A 14,267-nucleotide genomic window follows, 5' to 3' on the forward strand; every position below is an offset into this window, starting at 1 on the left:
GTTACTATGCTTAAAAACTTAGAACATTAAAACAATTAGAACAGCTACTGATTTTATTTTTTCACACACTTAGCCAGTTTTCAAGATACTTTGGAATAAAGACAGCCTATAGAGCATTCACCATAGAGCGTTAAAGCTCAATAACACAACCTTTCTTATTTCTACAAGTATGTTGAAGTAAGGTTCCCATCATCTTCATACATCACGTCTTATTTTGAGTTGCCGTATCCAGGCTGCAAAAATCCAGATTACCAAATACATCGCAGCAAAGAATTAGAGTTTTCTGTATCTCTTTGTTGTAAGATAATGGTCACCTCAATTTTTATCACCTGGATATGGCAACCCTAATCCTGATGCACTGCTGGCTGAGAATGATGTTGATGGTTGCTACTACAATGGCAGTACAAGTCCAATTTAGGGGAAACTGCTGGCATAGAGCTCCAAAGCAGAAGATAAAATGCTGGGTGCAAAGTTGTTAATTGAAATTAGATTTACAGAATGAAAAAAAAAATCTCATTCAGGAATAGAATTCCTTCAGTGCCACGAAAAGTTTTCTTCTATGCTGCAGTGCTGGCATTCAACCATCTATAGTGGAACAGGCTTTTACAGTCCAGTTTTCCAGAATACTGTAGAGCTTCAGTGAAGAGTTTTGCTACCTGAAACCATAAAATCCAGGAGGAGTGTAAATGTTTAACAAAACAGACTAATGAGAATTAGGCAAATTCCATCTAAGCTTCATCTGTAAATTATTTTCAGCAGATTTTTCCATTAAAAGAATCTATTATATGGTTGATGCAAAAGATAATTCTTTCTGTGTTCAATTTACACAATAATCATTATGGCTGAGGACTAGGAGGGGGAGGGTGAAAGGAGGACAGACTGATTTGCTGCATTTATTACAACTAGCTTATTCGAAAGGTTTAAATAAAGTCTCCTTTGCATTGAGCTCAATGCTTAGCGATTTCTATATAGCTTTTCCTGACACAGCATGAAAGTGATTTCCCATTACTGCCTCCTGGGATGGTTCTCCTCCCCCACCCCACCCCCTCTCTAGCCCGCTCTCCTGGTATGTCCTGATCCTGCTTCAGTTCTAAGCCCAGGCCCAGAGATGCTACCTGCTAAGAACTGAGAGACTTAATTTGGGTTAAATCAAACAAACAAAAGGCAAGTTTTCTGTTTCCCAAAGGTTCAGTTGAACACTAAATAGGGAACACATATTCAGTACAAGAAAATAAAATAAAATATGTAGTACAAAGAATTATTGAGAAATTGCTATATATGCCAACATCTCAATTCTATCTTAATGTCACCCTTGCTAGACATGAAGCATGCCCAGATGAATTAATTCTACTTTATTGTAAGGTTACATCAACAGAACCTTGCAAGTCTGAAAGTACATTTCTCCCCCATCACCTTTACAGCCCAAGAAACTAGGGAGGGTCCCTTCTGAGGTGTCTGCCATATCCATATTCCTGCTGTAGGCTAAGCTGCCTCTTATCTGACTGTTGCCCTGGCTGGGCTCTTCCCCCATCCCCATCTCCCAAGATCATTCCCACATACCATTACACTTAGCTACAGGTCATGCTTCTATATATCGCTGGTGCATAGCCTGAAAATTCAGGATCTAGCCTACCAGAGATTTCCAAAAGTTTTATCAAATTGTAGTTTATAATGTGACCAAAAGGGAAAAAAATGATGATAATCCTGAAGAGTAATTACATTTACTATTATGCTGTGGTGATGGCATAGAATTTTCTCTTCCTGCTGCCATAATGAGTGTAGCATTGTAAGAGGTGAGAGCCAGTGTGCTGCAGTGGTTAAGGTACTGGATTAAGAGAGATCCAGATCCAATTCTGCTTTCAGTCATGAAAGCTCATTGGAGGACTTGGGACAGTCACTTTCTTTCAGACCTCATAGGAATTTTTGTGGAGAGAAACTGAAACACATAGTACTATGTATACCTCTATGAACTGCTGGAGAAAATGAGGGTTATGAGTCTAAATAAATACAAGTAGTCCTCATCTAGCAACTGCCTCATTTAGTAAATGTTTGCAGTTATGACAGTAATGAAAAAGTAACTTTATTACCATTCCCCACATTTACAACCTTCGCAGGTCTATGAAGCAAAAGAAAGGCAAAGTAAGATCATAAGCACAGTTGCAGTTTCACTTAGCAACTGTTTCATTTAATGACCAAGTTGCCAGTCCCAATTGTGGTTGCTAAATGAGGGCTACCTGTAAGTAAATGCTTCAGAAGCCAATTAAAATTTCTGTCCAAACTCAGTCTTCAAATAAGGTCTTCAAAACCACAGTTTGCCTGTGCTTTTATTCATTAAAAAAGGTGTTCATAATCGGCTGTTTTTCTTTCTCTTTTCTCTACAATTTCTTGGTACATTTCAACTAAACAGATAGATTACATTTTTGTTTGTGAGCTTTGTTTTCTCTGGCCCAAGTTAAAATATGAGATGGAAAAGAAGCAAGATGGTTTTCAAAGATAGAAAGATATAGGTGGTATTGGTGTAAACCAGTTTATTTTCTGTTTTCATTTTCTTATCACATGCCTTAATTTCTTCAGTTTATTTTTATTATTAGTCACTTTTTCAATGTTGCGTAATGTTGCTTGCCCAGAAACGGTATGGTGTAATAGGTATGTGGGTATGTATCTATGTATGCATGAAGAATTCCCAGCTGCTTTGCCCATTCCTTCCACAACCTGCCCCTGAGAAACAGGGGCATTAGGTCTTTGCTACACAGATTCTGTGCCAGTTCAAAGCATCTCCAGAGATCTTCAACATCAGCTGAGTTCAGCAGGTGAGCCAATTTCCAGCTTAGTGGAACCCAAATAACCTTTCTTTTTGCAATACAGAAGATCTGAATAATTTCTTTGCCTGTTTCTGCATTTGACTTTGCCTGTTTCCCTATTGGAGAACTCTATTCCTGCATTGTCCACGGCTATCATGTTAGTCAGCAAAAGTACTAATGACCACTAAATGGCAGTCCAGAATTAGTTTTCTTTTATCTTTATGCTGCCATCTAGCAGTTTTCTAGATCTTTGCAGCCATGATATCAGAGTTCTCTTTTCTCCTGCACCCAGCAAGCTTTAATCATTGTAGCAGGGCTTCCCTGGGTGAAACTGAAAAGAATTCTGTTTTCTCCTTCTTTTGGTCAGAGAACAAGGGACAGGAAAGCATTGAGAAGATTTGTCTTAGTCTAGTGTAGTGGCAATGATGGGGTTCTAGTTACTGGAACCTAAAAAGTGTGTACAGTATTTTGTTTGAACATCTGCCATCATTGCAGCCTACAGTCAAAACTGAAAGTACTGTGCCAATAGAAGAGAGTGTGTGTAGCTCAGGGTTGAACTGTGGAGTCCTTGGTGCTCTCTGAGCTTGGTTATTTGCTTGCAGACTTTTCATTACCCGGCTAGGTAACATCATCAGCACTCTCCCATTGGGGGAGATGGGCGGTGATATAAATTTAATAAACAAACAAACAAACAAACAAATAACCAAGCTCAGAGAGCACCAAGGACTCCACAGTTGAAAGTACTATATTAAGGGCCTGGTTGCAATACTGATGACAAGTCAAACTAACTTCCTAATTTTTAATAGGAACTATAATATGAGTGATGGCTGAGTAACCAGGCAGCTTCATCCTGTTAAAAACATTCAGGTTCTTTTGCAAATAATCAGACAAATGTGCACAGCTAGCAATTTGCTTCATTTCTTTTTTCTGGGGAGTGGAGGGCATTGTTTAATTGCTTTGTGTAAGCAAAATACCAATTGCGTTATGTTTTCTGCATGTCCCTTTTGGTTAGCTGGAAAAAGAGCCCAAGCTGATGGGATTCCCAGGATTCAGAAGTTGATGGGAGGGAGCAGAAAGGATTGGCAGGCCCATTTCAAATTGCTTGGGGAGTTTGCAGAGTAAAAACTGTGCCATGTGGAAGTGCCCATACTGCCCTTTCCTTTCCTTAGTGGTGGTAGAGACAAAGGTCAGTGGCAGGATGCAGAGAGGTGAAAGGGAGGAAAATTCTACCATTTCTTTTTCACTCCCTCCCTCTGAAATACTGATTAGCTGTGCACTGGGGGAAAAGGTTGAGAGAACTGAGAGGGAGAGTGCTCTCACAGACAATGGAAACATAGGAATTAAGAAAGGGGAAGAGAAGAGAAGAGAAGAGAAGAGAAGAGAAGAGAAGAGGATAACTTTGCTCCTCTACTGCTGTTTTGTGTCTTCACATACATTCCCTTGTTCTAATTATATCAGCAATCCTGTTAAATAGGCTGGTGTCCTTAGGCCTGTATTGCAGCTTGGGGAAGAGAAGGTTTTGCCTAAGGCTATCCAGCAGAGAAGAGAGATGAACCAGAAATCTCTGGATCAGATTTCAATTTCTTTGCCATGTATTAGCTCTTATGTATATGAGTTTTCTGAAAATCAGCAGCCTGCTTGCTATTAAATAGAAATGGTTTTAAAACTGTAATACTGACAAGACCGTGAAATACAACACAGATAACACCCCCCCCCAAAAAAAACCCCACCATCCTAAATCAATGAGCTGGCCACATTTTAAAATGGTTTGCTGCCAGACATTAATTAAGGCTTTCAAGTAGGCCTTACCCTTCAGGATGCAATAACTGATTCAATTGGACTACGAGAAATACCTGTAAATTAGTGAGGAGAGAGATTCCACTGTCAACAGCTGTCCTACGGATTAGGTAATTGTCATGCACAAACTTTGTGTTGTTGTTGGGAAGGTTAATTACCAAGTCTATGCTCCCATTCTTTATGAGCCTGAAATGAAGCACATACGATGTTAAGAGCTAAAATAAATCTATCTCCAGTAAATCAAAACAAATGCATTTTTTTGTATTCCATCAATATAAGTCTTTGTACTCAGTTGGTAATTTTTTCAACTCTAAAGCTAGATCCAAAGGCATTAAAGTACCTTGCTTATGTCTGCTTACAGTGCAGCTCAAGATGTTCAAATTTAAAAGCAAACAGTATGAGACGTAAGCACAGCAGTGGGTTAAAGTATATGAAAGATGCGTCAAACTCATTAGACCATATTCAGCTCCATATGGATTGTGCCTCAGCTGTAACCACTACAGCCACAACAGCAGCTTAAATTAAACTAATCCGTACTATAAGGATGGCAAGAAAGGGAAAAGGCCATGGCTCCTGCACAGTTAACTGGGATACAGAGTTCAGTGCTCCTGAGGGTCTTGATTCCACGTAAGCACAATAATATTTGGTAATAAGACTTCAAAATGCCCAATAATAATTATTTGATAGTAAAGGGGTGGGAAGGGCAAGGCACATGAAAAATAACGATTGGTCAATGAGGGGAAAAAAATAATCTAAACCCAAGTTTTCTAGAAATCAGGTCAGGTAATACAAACCCAGTCATGTTGACACCATTTCTCTGATGAAGCGTTCTAAAAAAGGTCAAAAGCTTACACATTATTTTCTCTCACTGCTGATTCAAATGAAGGTTTTGCCCAACTGTGAATATTACCAATTTGTTGGATCTCTTACTGTCTGAGTGGAGGAAGCATGGGGTCGGAGTTCTCCTGCGATGGCCATGCGACCGGAGATGCAGGGATGCCGTTACTACTGAGCCACTTTGAAGTTGCTGGTGTAGCATAAAGCTGCAGAGAGAGATTTATATACACATATGTATGTGTGTGTGTATACTATGTAGTCATAAAGAAAAAAGCTTTCATTTAACAGTCAATGGTACTGTAGGAGACTGAGCCTAACTGCAACTTAAAATCAATGATATGCTTCTTATTGAAAGCTCTGCTATCCAAAGGACCTGAAACTTGTAGAACTGTCTATTGACTTCTTGCTACATATGAAGTAGACATTTCTAAATATTACATGTAGTTTGGCTATGCACGTGGTTTGGTGCTAAAGCAATGTGAAAAGCCAGCTATCCCACAAGAGTTTCAATTACAAGTTTAGCAAGTGCATAGTAGCAGAACGGCACAAATGCTCAGGCAGAAAGCATTTCTTGCTGTTGGCAGAACTCACTGGAAGACTTCGTGGATAGTTTTTTGTTCCAGGATCTGGCAGGATGCCAAGTGATAAAGGATATCTGTCATCCATGCTGTATCTTCTCTAACAGGCACCATCCAACAAGAGAGAAAGAATCAGGGTAGCTACAGCTGTTGTCAAGAGGTTTTAAATCACATAGATTCTTTGTACAAGACAATAAAGGAAGGAGCAATCTGATGGCTCTGCCACTTTCCACATTCCTCCTTGTGCAGAGGGTAATATGGATGGAGAAAGTTTTCCACTACAGATACACAGAGTTGCCTACACAGAGAAAGTGATGCAGTGGGAAATGACTGTTGTGCATCTCCCCACTTCTCATCTGTGCTGTTTACACGTTTTAAGCTGTGCAACTTAAATGCCTAAAAATATCTGTGGGCTTTTTCCCACTTACATCTGTGTCTCTGGCAACATCTTTTGCCATGTCCTCTAAGATCATACATAAGACAGCCATAACATCCTTAGCTGTAATGGTCCTATCCCCTTAAGCTGACAACAACCAGTGGCAGTTTCATGGTATGGCCAAGCTGAAGTGCTTCCACACTGTTGACAACCAGTTTAGTGATCCCTGAGGGGAGGGTCACCCTGGGTCTGTTGGCCACCACAGGCTACTGCAGGTCTGCCCACCATCCCCCACTGTCTCCATATACTCTCCTCGAGCATCATTTATTTCTTACCACCCCCCCTAGAGAAACACTGGGTTTTGAAAGAGTGGCACTCTCCCGAGAGCAGACTTTTTAAAAATCTGAACCTCCAGAAGCCCACTGAACATGCTTATAGAGGTTCAACAGAGATGCCTGGTTTGGAAAGAACATGCAGGTAGAGCCACTTGTCAAAACTGGCCACCTCCCCAAGCTGCCTTTTTGCATCACTGTTGTGATTGTTGGATGGATTCACACCAGCTGTTGACTTTCTGAAGGGTCACTTTGCTTAACAGCTCTGTAAATGTGAAACAACCAATTTGTGGCAAGCCCAAACAGTTCAGGGCAAGGACTGACAGTGGGGACAGCAATTTTTATGCCATTATATAGTTTTTTGCCAGGTGGGTATCACTTTAACTCAGCAATGAACAGAAAGGCCCCGTGATTCCTTTTATAAGGTAAAAGGAATATAATCCAAAGATGAGGAAGAGATGATGTATTGTCCCCCATGCCTGTGGAACTGAGATCTGCATGCCAGTACTTAACAAGTGGACTTTGAAGAGCCAAATCAGGATTTTATGTTTTACAAAACAGCCTGCAAGTAACTTTGGCACATATCGTTTCAGGCTTTGCCAGCTGGCAGTATAATAGCTGATACAACAGACTCTTATTTAAAGGTGAAAAGGAAGTATTGATTGGTGTCAGAAAAGGACTTAGCCACTGGGCATCTGAATGTTCACAGTGCTCTATTACTACTTACAGAAATAAATGGCAGAAGGGCTAATTTTTCAGTCTAGCCAGTATGGTTTTTTTAATTAATAATAATGAAATCATGATATATACATATTGGGAGACCTCAAGTTCCAGAAAATTGATAAAAATTCCTATGCTTTCCCACACACAACAGGTTTCTTTTCCTTTCTCTAGTTACAGTTTGAATGTTTCTAAACACACACCTGGAACATCTGGCTTAGAAGAGACATATTTAGTCCATGTGATAATTTCACAGTTCTGAGCAGAGAGGTTTGGATTTCTAGTCAAACCAGATGTTTGAAGTTACTCATAAAATAGATCCAATATCTGTTCATTCTCACTTGCCGATATGCCTTATCTGTTACCCAAAGTTTCCAGACTCTACTTTATATTTCACCTATATGTTGAGCTTTCCATGAGGAGATGAGGGAACAGAACAGAGCCATTCTGGATGAGCCCTTAGCTAAGAAGCATGATGCTTCCTGAGCAATCATACTCAAACATCTTACCTTGAAACCTTGATTATGCAGCTGCTCTGCTTCAGAAAGAAATTTTGGGCAGAAGGAATGCTGAAAGAAAAATAACAATCAGGCTATCAAAGCAGAACACCTTTGTTCCACAGACAAACCAGTGTTTGCAGTGATGATCATTCAGAATATACAGGAAACTTCTGCTGTTACCGTAGTCTACATAGTGAAGCTCTGTGTTAGTCTTAGACATCTGCCTCTTCTTAAAAGTGAATGTCACAGAAAGCTATAAAGGGCATGAGCTTTATTGTAGTTGGCAAGTTATTGTAGATTAATAAGCTTCAAAAGCACTGTTTGCTCTGCAGCTGAAGTCCACATCTCACCAATAAGCTGGGTCCCCCAGGGTCTTAACACAGCACTCTGGCTTTCAGGACCTTATAGCCAGGGAATATGGATTACTAGACAACAAAATGTCAAATTCAGCAATCAGAGAAGCAAGCATAATATTACAGTCAGGGTAAATTATATAATTTGAGCAAGTTTGCATCAATACATTTGAACAAGCTTGTTCAGGAAAGTTCATAATTCTGTATCTAGTCTACTACCCATCAATCCCTGGGGCTTGAGGAAAGGAGGGAGAGAAAAATGGGCAGAAGGGCAAGAACAGGGATTATATCATGGGAAAGCCCAAATTTAATTCCAAAACATTGAGTAGAAACTAACAAAAGTATAGGTGTCTCTCCTTTATAGTAATATCTAGAAACTTACTTTTTTTAAACAAATAACAGTTGAGAGCCTAAGGTGGCTAAAAATGAACTAGATTTTAAACTGGAAGTTCCAAGAGAAGCAGTCGGTGTAATAGAAATATGCAGATTAGTAAACAACAACAACAACAAAAACCCTTACTGCTTAGGTTAGCAGGACAGTCTGCCCCCAAGGAGTCAGGATTTCAGAAAACTATTTATTCTGCTAGTTAGATTTCTGGATTTGCTTTTCCTGGTACAGGTTTACACTGAAAAACCCTAACAAATATAGCAAGGAATTTGTAAAGGAAAATGAGTCCAACTGTAGCCTCTTGGGAAGTCAACTCTGCTGCCTACACTAAGGGGCAAATATAAATATCCAGCTTGACAGAGCTGACAGCTTCTCAACTTTGGAATCGCTCTGCCTTCTGGTCTGGGCTTTCACAAGAGAATGATAAACTACAATCAAACATTACTGAACATTTATAAAATAGGTTCTCCTAAAAGAGAGAGAGAGAGAGAATGAAAGAGAGAGAGGGAGGGAGAGAGGGAGAGAGAGAAATTACAGCTGTCATCTGAGCCGTCCTAGATGTCAAGACTGATCAAATGGATCTACAGTAGGAACCGCTCACTACTAAAAAGTGAGATGTATCAACTTGGCTTAGAACTGCAAGCTACTGGGGTTCTATTTTAGAATGAATTTTCTCATTTCCGTCAACGTGCTTTTCATACTGTGTATAATTATCCCATGAATAGAGGCTCCTCAGCTGATTTTGGTTTTTATGGAGCTATGCCAGTTCAGTTAGTACTAAAAGCGGTAGAGGCTTTTCCCACTGCACTTGTTAAGAGAACTTTTGCTGTTAGTTGAATATGAAATCAAGCAGGTCTGAACAGAAATCAAAATATATTTCTTTTTCCTGCACTCAGAATAACTCTGCACAGATTAATTAACAAATCCATCTTTGTGCATTTCCAACTATATTTTGTCCTGAAATGATTTAGATTTTTTTTTCTCAAGGACTAAAGAGTCTGGTTAATGGAGAGATTCATGACTGTATCTCCTTCAGCCTCATGTTTCTTTTTCTAAAACCAGCTGCTGAGGCTGCAGCTTGTATCAGAGGCCTGCTCACTGATGGAGAGGTGGCCTAACCTAACCCTTTCCTCCTGCACCACAGATTTAGTCCTCTTACAAGCCAGAGAAGTTTTTTGAGATCTTATTTGGAACCCCTCCGCCTCCCACATCATGATACTGATGTAAATTGGGGGCCAACAATGCCTTTTAAAAGCAGAATATCTAGGAGAAGATGCCTGATCTTTACTAGTGAGAACTAAATAAAATAAAGGGTCCCTGGAAATGATATGCATATAATGCCTGATTAACAAGCCTGGGCACTAAGATTAGAACACTGTCCTCAACTGACTGGCTACAACATGTAGTCACGGAAGCTGCACAAAATTCTGTACAAATTAAGCCTCATAACTTACTTCTGAGCAAGACATAAGATTGCAAGAACTATATCCTCAATATAGCAAAGAGGCAGAGTACATGATTTCTACCTCTAGTACAGTATTCTTTAAGGTTATGCACCCCCTGCCGCAGCGAGCACTGAAGCATGCTGAGAGATTAGCATGTAACCAAGTTTGGTTTCCTTGGAAGCTTATTGGCATTTTGTAAAATTTGGTTGCTTACAAATATGCAATGGATTACAAAGGCCACTGGTCCTCAAATCACATTTCTATGAGGACAGCCAATGGAGCTTCCACGTTGTTCTGACCCTCGGTGTCTCTTCTCAATCTGCCTCAGACTGCAGTCTTTTTTGAAATGCATGAATTACAAAATCAGTTCAGAGCATTTCCCTGCATGGCACTGTACTCAGAAGCAACAAGCTCAATATATAGGCAATATATCTCACCTTGTTTGCCTAACAAAAGATGTGACAGACCACAACTGTCCAGAAGTTTGACCATATAATTTTACTAGATGATCTCCAAAGTCCCTTCCAGCCTTTACATTCTATATGTGTCAAGTGATGAGGGAATAGATCTTAATTAGTCAAGGTTTAAAAATAAAGCATTTCCTGCATGTTGTAAGCCTGTTACATTTGGCATTACTGTACCACAGGGATAAGGCAAATGCATGTCTTCAATAAACCTTACTAAATAGTCTATTTAGGAAAGGGAATAAAAATAACTAGTTAACTGGTATGTTTTTAAAAATGCCAGGTACTGAGCAAAGTCACTTGATTTCCATTATATGTTTTCCCCTACCTGCCTTCCATCTAAACCAGGGTTCTCCAAAGTGGTCAATATGGTCTCCCAAGAATCGATGGGACTATCCAAGGGGTAGTTGTGGTTGTTGTTATTGTTGTTGTTCACAGTACTATTAGTTAAAGTAGTATTTATTAAATTATTTTAATATAATAAATGTTTGGGGATCGATGAACAATCTGAAACTTCATGAAGGGGTCGATGGGCTTAAAGTTTGGGGACTCCTGATGTAAAAGATCATTGGAACCTTCTGTGAGAAATTAGTATAGCATTATTTTTGTGGAATAAAGCGTTATCCTTGCCCACTGAATTTAGTGCCCATGTTTACAGCAAATTAGGACAGAGCATTAATGTGTGTTTGCTGTAAATATGCACTTACAGAGTATATGTTCCAATGTACTCTCTCCCCTCCCATGCATTATCATGTCCTGACACAGGAAGGCAAAACCTGTCTCCATTTCTGCATCCAGAAACTCTTGTGCTCAATTTGCTCTTGTTTAAACTATACAAGGGAGCCTTCCTGACCTGGCCAATACTCCTAATTATTTTGCTTTTAATTGTAATCAAAAAGATTTCAGAGGAAACCAAATATTCCTCACTTTAAGAGAGACAAGTGGAAAGGATATTCCATTGTCCACTGTAATGAAAATGGTCACATTAATGACTAATGGATACTGTTGAAGCCAACCTACCCAACTCGCACCCATCATTCTTGCTTTAGTCATCCTCATTTGTTCCCTATCAGCCACAGGAGTCATATTATTATTGTTATTATTATTATTGTTGTTGTTATTATTTATTTAAATTTATAGCCACCCAACTTGAATGGACTCTGCTCAGTCTATTTGCAGGACATAGAACTTAAGCAATCAGAAATCTTGGGTTCAGTTTATATTCATTATCATAGCAGAATTCTGTCTGAAAAGTTATTCAGTCTACCATTAGTTTTACTGTCCTATCCATTTCTGCTCTAAAATATATTTGAGTGTATGTTCTTCTAAGAAAAATCAAATTTCATCTGCCTTAAGTTGGATTCACCTTTATTTTCCTGAGCGTGAGCAGTTAAATGAAGAAAAACTACATACTAAAAAGCAAGTTAATGATGTAGTTGATTTCACATACTGACACTTATTTCTACTTCCTATGACCTTACGACTTTTCTAGACAGACCTATCCTTTTGGCATGCAGAGTGGATGCAATGCTCATTAATCATCACTAGGGGATTAGCCAAAAGGGCAAGCAATTTGACTGGGCATCCTCTATCAACAGGTCAAGCATAGCACCTTCATAATGACTGATATACCACTTTTATTTGGGCAGCAGCATCTGCTCTATGGAGCACACCACAATACGTGGCAGAACTCAACAGCTGGAGAAACAGAGCTTATAGTGATAAGAATGGCTTCTAGCCCATTTGTAAAGTATTGAATGACCCCAAAGTGAACAGCAGGGACTCATATAATGAACTATTTTGCTTGAGAGAAATATCCGATTGTATCAAGGTTGGTGACAGTATAATTCATTTAAAGGATGAATTAATTGCCAAGCAGATTTCCTGTGTTTATTCTCTCAGGGGTGGGAATGACTTTTAAGCCAGTTTAATTTTATAAGGTAGTGCTCACAGGCATTTTTATTGGTGATTGGCGAGTTGAATCCAGTTCTTTACCCAGTACAGTTCCCTGTTTCTCAGGGAAATAAATGGAGAGGATTTACTCATTGCACTAGAACTGTTATCTCATAGACATGCTTGAGAAGGTATTTGACCCCTTTTGTTTGCTTGTTTTCACTCTTCTCTTAGGTCAGCTTCCTGTTGCTAGAAGTTGGGGGCCTAATTCTCATATCGTTTCTTGCTGTCTGCAATAATCACTCAAGACTGGGAAGTCAGTATTATTTTTAATTATTTTCTTATTGACTTTATGCAGGGTATAAGCTTATTACGAGCACAGCAGGGGGATTGTAAAAGGCCATCAATTGTTTTTATGAGACCCCTAGCATTTTCCAATCTCAGATCCAGTGACTGATCATTTGGGAACAGACACAGAGGCCTTGAGGAGATTTATTAATGTATCACCCTTCTTCTGTATCTTCTGCAGCTTGTAATTACCCTGAGGCAGAGAAGAGCATTGCAGGAAGAGAGAGATGGGCAGGCTTGAAAGGTACGTGGGGGTGAGGACTACTTTTATTTTCCAAAATTAATATTCTCAGGTTTCATTCAAAGATGTGATTATGTCAAAATAGTCTTAGATAAGATGACATGATCACTGAGAATATGCAGGGGAGCTATTGCTCCTAATAACACAAACTATTGGCATCTGTTGTGTATCGCCAGACTATTTAATATGCTAAAACTAATAGGATTTAGATTTGTCTGGATAGAAAAGGCTTCCATTTGAACAACCACAGCTACAAAAATGCAGAAGGAAACCTATGTAACTCTATTGTATGAAATAATTGAAACTTTTGATAATAAGTCCAATATATCTTCCCTGAGCTGGAGCAAATACATGATTTTTCAGAGAGATTAATCTCTCTATCTCTCTCTCTCTCTCTCTCACTCACACACACACACACACACACACACACTCTTCTCCCAGGGTTAACTAGGACATTATAAGCATGTGCTGTATGCACTGAATTATGGGCCCTTTCTTTCAAGAAGCATTTAGAACATTCAAGGATGTTATCTGCTCCATATTTTTAAGCAGATTGCCCTAAGTCAGTTCCTGCACTATCCATAGATTGGTATATATTCTTTGAATTGTGTACTTCTCAAAATTTGATGAAAATAGTTCTTTGCTCAAAAATGTAACACAGTGAATATAAAAATGACAGGAATATTTCACGGCAAAGCATTTTTAAAAAATAGTTTTTTGCACAAGTTAAAGATATTGATGCGGCAACAAGGACACAGCAACGGCATGGACCAGAAATAGATTGATCTCCCTCTTCTTACAGCCAGACATGTCTTTGCTACACTATCAAAGCTGCAGCAGCTCACCTGGATTCCAAGCAGAATTCCCTTCTGTGGCAACTTAAATCCCGTAGAGAGCATTGCTTTCAGGAAGGCCGAATGAACATTTCCTCCAAAGCTAGCTACCTGGACATTAGAGAAAAACAGAAAAAGAGGGCCAGAAGAAAGAAAGATTATAGTTTGATCAAGGGCCTTGAAACAAAAATGCAGGTACATTTTTAAAAAGGGGTCATTTTTCTTCTTTTCTCCTCTTTGTAGCTCTTGAACCAACCAGAGAAATGGCAGATCGGCAGAGATGAATATTATATTTTAATTAAGCAATAAGAAAGGAATAAGGAATATTTTATTCTCAAATAGCTCACCATGGAGCAACATA

The 14,267-nt window shown here is 39.2% G+C and overlaps 1 protein-coding gene across 1 annotated transcript in view; it reads right to left on the minus strand.

Annotated features, from left to right (window-relative positions):
- Window positions 1-385: 385 nt before the first annotated feature.
- CPS1 (carbamoyl-phosphate synthase 1) overlaps window positions 386-14,267 on the minus strand; it is a 136,623-nt gene continuing 122,741 nt past the window's right edge. Inside the window, exons 34-38 of the mRNA XM_063317918.1 lie at window positions 13,919-14,017; window positions 7,951-8,010; window positions 5,529-5,641; window positions 4,655-4,784; window positions 386-656 (exon numbers count right to left, since the gene is read on the minus strand). Of these exons, the coding sequence (XP_063173988.1) occupies window positions 558-656; window positions 4,655-4,784; window positions 5,529-5,641; window positions 7,951-8,010; window positions 13,919-14,017 (501 nt within the window). The 3' untranslated portion in view covers window positions 386-557. The remainder of the gene's footprint in view (window positions 657-4,654; window positions 4,785-5,528; window positions 5,642-7,950; window positions 8,011-13,918; window positions 14,018-14,267) is intronic.

Source organism: Candoia aspera, chromosome 1, assembly GCF_035149785.1.
Source record: "Candoia aspera isolate rCanAsp1 chromosome 1, rCanAsp1.hap2, whole genome shotgun sequence".
In the NCBI taxonomy this organism is placed as follows: Eukaryota; Metazoa; Chordata; class Lepidosauria; order Squamata; family Boidae; genus Candoia; species Candoia aspera.